The sequence below is a fragment of the Papaver somniferum genome, unplaced genomic scaffold (genome assembly GCF_003573695.1).
Source record: "Papaver somniferum cultivar HN1 unplaced genomic scaffold, ASM357369v1 unplaced-scaffold_133, whole genome shotgun sequence".
NCBI lineage: Eukaryota > Viridiplantae > Streptophyta > Magnoliopsida > Ranunculales > Papaveraceae > Papaver > Papaver somniferum.
Genome location: NW_020622492.1, coordinates 17,300,543 through 17,306,944, shown reverse-complemented (window position 1 = coordinate 17,306,944; position 6,402 = coordinate 17,300,543). Strand labels below are relative to the sequence as shown.

At 38.9% G+C, this 6,402-nt stretch overlaps 1 protein-coding gene across 1 annotated transcript; it reads right to left on the bottom strand.

The window, feature by feature from the left end:
* Positions 1-1,310: 1,310 nt before the first annotated feature.
* LOC113333667 (receptor-like serine/threonine-protein kinase ALE2) lies at positions 1,311-6,076 on the bottom strand. The gene is made up of 10 exons (XM_026580091.1): positions 5,670-6,076; positions 4,972-5,055; positions 4,724-4,810; positions 4,524-4,637; positions 4,343-4,441; positions 3,821-4,192; positions 3,480-3,743; positions 2,659-3,051; positions 2,342-2,582; positions 1,311-2,207 (listed from the first exon to the last, which is right to left on the bottom strand). The coding sequence occupies exons 1-10, from the start codon at positions 5,725-5,727 to the stop codon at positions 1,496-1,498; spliced, it is 2,424 nt and encodes an 807-aa protein (XP_026435876.1). The 5' UTR covers positions 5,728-6,076; the 3' UTR covers positions 1,311-1,495.
* Positions 6,077-6,402: the final 326 nt, after the last annotated feature.

Sequence of the window (6,402 nt, the reverse complement as noted above, 5' to 3'; positions counted from 1 at the left end):
GGAGATCGTTTGACGAGGGGATGGATCGTGTAGAGTCTGTTGGTAGTGGAGTTGATTAGGAAATATGATTCAGACTTCACGGGAAAGTTAATCTATATTAGCAACGATCGATTCAACGGACGAACCAGTGGATTGTAGATTTCGAGGTAGGCAAAAAAAGATCTAACTGATTTAAATGTACATTGAATTAGTGCTACGAAAATTAATTAGGGACAATTTTGCCATTATGAAGGATCTATAGCTAAGAGGATTTGGGTTTTACTTCCAAATAATCCAAATTTTAATTTATTAACTATTCTCGATTAGTTTTTAGTATATCACAATCTGGCGAGTTAACTTTATTGCTAGTTTTCTGGACGTAGCTAACATTTATTTTCTTCTATTTCTTGGGTTGTGTACCAAAAAAAGGAAAACAACTGTCCAACTTATTTTCATTCATGTGAAACAAGATGAAACTGGCTCCAAATTTCTGGCCTTCTACCACCTCTGCACTACTTCCCCGGGAAAGTTGCACGATCTCTTGAAAGTTTTCCGACATACCAATTGTGTCTTTGGCCGCGTAAGCAACCAGTTAAGCCAATATCGACGAATTTTCATCCCGCATAATCTCCCGAGAGGGAAATGGACAGCTCCTATAACGTTCTGTGCATTGTGATCATCAATGGGTTAAAGTGGGGCCCACCGTTTATTAGAGTCGGGATTCTGGATCGGGAGGAAAAATCGATCATTCGTTTAATTAGTGGGACTTAAATGAAGCTCACTGCAGCTCTTCTTTTTTTTTTATATAAGCAAACAAGACACAACAAAACTACAAGTTATCAGTTCTTCCCTCCTTGTAATCATTGCACAATCATTGCACAGAGTGGGAAGAAGCGACACTGATGGAACAACCCAAGCCATACGGCAAGCATTTTCAAGCCATACGGCAAGCATTTTCCTTGACCCATTGAGCTAGTTCGTGGGCAGCACTATTACATATTCGATTAAGAGCTTTAAAAGTTAACGACCGACAACTGGAGATTAGTAACAGACAATGAGTTCATAGATCCCCAAGAAGAGCGTCTTGTCAATCTTCTCAATAACAACTGCGGCATCGGCTTCAATAATGATATGGTCCAACTTCCTTCCCTTCGCAACTCTTTAACACGTCTCTAATTCCATGAACTTCTGCTGCTTCCACCAATGCTTGAGCTCACTGCAACTCAAGCATTGGTGTACTGGAGTCTAGAGAAAGCCATCCCACCAAATATTAACAGCATAGAGTGGGTAATTTATATTAGATTTCCTGCATAATATTTAGTAGTAAAATGAGCCAAGTATTCCAAAAAATATATTTAGAAGCCATGTCTTTCCCTCTTTCTTCTTTTACATCAACATGAAACACTAGGGAACCCAAAGCAACACATCATGATACATTGAATGAAACTCCCATCTTTTTTTCTGGAACTGTACATTTCATTTCTTTTTCGAAAAAAATGTGTCAACAGAATAATTCTTATACCAAAAACCCATCTGTCCATCTAAGGCGTGAAGGTTGCCCTCCATGCTCGCTCATACTTCCTCTTAGTCGGTAAAATGCCGGTTTCCGGACTGTTCTCAGCGGACCTGATCTATTTGTGTGCTTAATCGGTAAAGATCTTCCTTCTCCTACCACACTTGATATCGAATGCGGTCTGTTGTCCATTTCATCAAGTGGACCTGAACTATAATCCATTGTGATGAAAGAAGATGCATACCCATAAGTTAAACGTGGAGTGAACCCGCCAGTATTCCACCAACTCCTATTAGAACGACCAAGATCACCTTTATAATCACAGTCAAGACCAGATGAAGAATCCTTTCGACTACAAATGTCTCCACATGTTTCATCAATATCGTTGTATATGAGTTTCAATGCCTGCACAACTTCACCCATGAAGGGTCTCTGAGTCACCTCAGAGTGGACACACATTGAAGCAATGGCTGCAACTCGTGCCATATTATCGAAGTTATAATTTCCTTCTAGTGCAGGGTCAACTAACTGCTCAAGCCCTTCTCTAGTTGTAAGTAGTGGTCGTGCCCAAGTTACAAGATTCTCTTGTCCCGGGGATTGGGACATGTCTACAGGTTGTCTTCCTGAAAGAAGCTCCAGAAGAACAACTCCATAACTGTACACATCACTCTTGACTAATAAATGTCCTGTCATTGCATATTCAGGAGCAACATACCTGCAAGATGACATTTCCACCATTGTTAAAATGGAAACAGAATGGGAGTTCTGATGTCCCAAATTGCACCAAAACAACGATGCTGACCCACATTTTAACTATTTTTCTTTTATGGAAGTGAAACAGTAACTCACCCAAAAGTGCCCATAACTCGAGTTGAAACATGATGGCTACCTTCTGTTGCTTCCCTTGCAAGGCCAAAATCTGAAACCTTAGGGGTAAAATCATCTTCTAGTAGAACATTACTGGCCTTAAAATCCCTGTGAATGACACGAGGATTAGAATCCTCGTGCAGATATGCTAATCCCCTTGCTGAACCTAGGGCAATCTTCATCCGAGCATCCCAGTCAAGAGACCCCTTGCTCCTATCCACGCCTGCGAGACAAGCATGCTTGTTATTTACAAGAACCCAATGAAGTGCTTTGTGGATCATTTTTAGAACAAGTATTACCGTGCAAGTGGGACTCAACACTTCCGTTGTGAACAAGCTCATATACCAAGCAGCGTTGCTGTTCCTCAATACATATACCGAAGAGCTTTACTAGGTTACGGTGATGCAATCTGCTTAGCATCTCAACTTCCGCAATGAACTCACGATCTCCACTTTGGTCCTCCCTTGTAAGCATCTTGACAGCAACCTCAGTTTCATCCTCCATGATCCCATGGTAAACTCGACCAAATCCTCCCTCACCCAAAACCCTCTTAGAACTGAATTTATCTGTAGCCTTCTCAAGCTCAAGTAGTGAAAATGCCTTCACTGAGAGAACACAAGTAGCCATAGCAGAAACAAGCGACATTGATGTTGAGCTTGTCATGCTAACTGATCTGATGGACCTGATCATACCTGTGAATACATCACCTATATCATTTTAATTTGGTTTCCTATCAAAAGCATAGGAGAAGGTCATGGGTGAGTCAGTCAGTATAATTGGCATGATCTATTTTATTTATTTAAAAAATAATAAAATAAAATAAAAAATCTATGAATGACATGCATCTTCAGTGTTAGATTTTAACAATCTACAAGTGACAATTAAGAATTTGATACCTACCCTGGCAATAATACTACAAGCAAACTGTCCATAATAACTTTTTTTAGTAAAAGGCGAAAGAGTAGTTCGCTATGTGCTTGCCGCACGGCTGCGTGAATACTGTCCATAATAACTAGTTATGCAAACAAAGCCTAGCTCAAGTGACACTGTAGAAAGTCATTTCTTTTTTGTTAAATGAGTTTATAGGCCATTGGAAATAAGGAAAAGGAAAACAAATTACCAGATCTCTTAGCAATGGACGGTGTAAATGTGGGACCAACAGCAGTTGGTCTTCCATGCTTCTTACACTTGAGGAGGATGATAACTCCACCAAAGCATACCAAGAAAAGTACAAATGCTGATAAAGCGATCACAGCAACTGTTCTAGCATTCATCTTTTGATTTTTGCTGGTAGGCCTGGCAACTATAGGCTGTTCATCGCCTCCAATACTTCCAGTAGGACCACTGCTCGTTGAACCTCTGGATTGCGGTGACGAAGGTAACCCTGATAATGACACTTTTAGACTCTACAAAATCATTAATATACAACAGAAGCACACCTGAAAAACTAAGGTTTATTACCTGGATAATTGACATATACGACTTCATAATCACCAAAGAGTGTCATATTAATTGCCAGCTTCTTCTGCCAAATCCTATCGGAAATCAGTAAGGCAGTAGTGTTATCAAATTTCTCTCCCAATGGAACCAGATCAATGTCTATTACTGTCCTCTCCTGATCTTGAGTATCAGAACTCGCACCCATAATCCTCACTTGACTTTGTTTTAAATATGTGCCAGCTGCAACCTCTACCTCTAGCTCCCCAACTCGAGGAAAGAACTGATACAGAGATACTCCTGCATGAAGCTCAACTTGCATAGGAAACACACAGCCACAAGGTGATCCAATGGGAGTAGTAGTAAGCGGTTTAGAACAAGTGACCTGATCACAACCTGCCAAAATCCTAACATCAGAAACCGTAGCAGAATGTCTAAACTGAAATAGTGACACATATATAATATAATCCACATACCAAAGAGACTAGAGGAAAAAACAGGATATTTAACGACTTTTATAGTGTTGAAAGGTCAATCTTAGACTACCTGATGGAGTGGAGGGGCCTGGTGAGACTACATGATGTTTCCTTTTATGATGACCATGACGTCGGGGCAAGGGGCTACGGGCTGGAGCACTAACAGGGCCTGGAGAACAAATCACAAAATATATCAACTTCGAAAACCAAAAGATGTCATAATAAAGTTGAAATTAAAAAGGCAAAAGCACCTAAATGTGTTGGAGAAGGAGCAGGTGCAGTTGATGGACCCAATGACGGCTTACTGGTCCCTGGCTCTATTGGTCTTGATGGAGAAGATCTTGAACCTCTTTGCTTTGATCTTGCTGCACACGTTTTATAAGTCATACAACATTACATGTCGCCCATGAGGATGTTACACATAGGAAAATGTGTGAGCAGAAAACAATACCTGGGATAGACGATGCTACTGCAGGTGGATGCAGAGAATGACGAGCTCGGAGGGATGAGATTAAACCCAAGTTATTAGATGAATATTCTGTTTGTGTGATAAAATAATATAACTATAAGAATAGCAAAGAGTAAAGAAACACCGAAAACGCTGGACCAACTTCCACAAAAGCACAATAACCCTCACTATTCATAACATACATCTACGAAGAAACTACTCGAAAACTAAACACCAGTGAGCATTCTCACCATGAACCAGTGAAAATTTTCCAAAAGATAAATGCAGATTTGGCACAACTGAAGGGGACAAGTTTAGATGCAACCATGTATAACCTGAAAAAGAAAACAGAATGACGCTTATCGTTTATTTCAAGTAAAAATGAAAAACAAGCCCAGATGAAGCTACACATGTTAGTAACTAAAAGTGCATCTCAGTTGTATTCATCTTTCTGATGAGTAAAAAATTATTTGTATCATATGGTATCAGAAATTAAGATAGAAAATTCATGTGAATACAGTCCCCCCTTCTCAACTTATATGAATAAAAACAGAATTCCGTTTTTTTTATATATACGCTCAGTTGCCTAGTGCTGGTCTAAGTAAACAACATTTGGAAGCTTAGAGTGGTACACTACATACTTCTTTAGTAGTTTTTCAAGAATGCAAGATCAGGCAATAGAAATGATGTTGGTATTATGACATCGTAAAATATTTCAGTTTCCTAACTAACCGAACACTAATTCGTCTCCACCGGGTACCAGGAAATACCTAACTTGCTGATTGATGAGCTACAAACAAGCATTAAATTGCCAGTTTGATGAGCTAAAGAAAACCCCTAAATTTCTCAAAACTCAGACAGTAAACACAAATTAAGACAAAACCCACAACTAAAAATAGCACAAATTACTCCCAAAAAAAAAAAAAAACAAATCTGGTTAAGCACCTACCATGAGTAGAAGAAACAAAATTGAGCAAAGGAAGAAGAAGCAGCATCAAAATCCGCATCTTCTTTGTTTGTATGTTAGTAGTACATACAGACTCATCATCAGAAACGTAGCCTAAAATAGGTGAGTTTGTTGGTATAATGTTTCTCAAATTCTTCTTCTGGTTCTGAACTACAAGAGTGCATCATGAAAGTGTAGTGTTAATGTATGTATGGGATGATCATGAATAAGTGAAAACCCTAGGCGGGAAATGTAGCAGGGTGTTTACAGATCCATGAAATGTGGAGGAAAGGGTTTTAGTTTTGGTTTTACCCTTTGAGTGTGAAGTGTATGTAAGTAAGATCTTGAAAAATATGAAAAGTGAAGACAAGAAAATGCAAGAGCAGATCTAGAGAGAGAGAAAAGATGGTGAAAAAACAATTAAAAAAAGGGTTTAATTTGTTTTTCTCGTTTTGTTTTGTTTTGTTTTGAAGTGTGTTGGACTAGTTTTGAGTCAAAGACTCGAACAACAGTGAACATCAGGAAGAAAAAATCTGGTACAAGGCAAGCTCTGATGATACTTAACTAGATTCTGACACGTAGAGATTTCTGTTTTGGAGTAAATTTGGAAGTTAGATCCAACAACAAAATCCCAACTAGATAAATACTACCTCCGTTGTTTTTTAATAGGTCAGTTTTGTTTTTAGGGAAATTTAAAGAAATTAAGAGAACTAATCATTGAAAGTGGTCCTCATGA

Excerpts from the sequence above, each read along its gene's own strand:
- LOC113333667 (XM_026580091.1), bottom strand. The coding sequence starts at position 5,727 with ATGCGGATTTTGATGCTGCTTCTTCTTCCTTTGCTCAATTTTGTTTCT. Across the intron at positions 4,811-4,971 it reads AAAATTTTCACTGGTTCATG|AATATTCATCTAATAACTTG; the intron begins GTGAGAATGCTC and ends TCACACAAACAG. Across the intron at positions 3,744-3,820 it reads CGTATATGTCAATTATCCAG|GGTTACCTTCGTCACCGCAA; the intron begins GTAATAAACCTT and ends TGTCATTATCAG.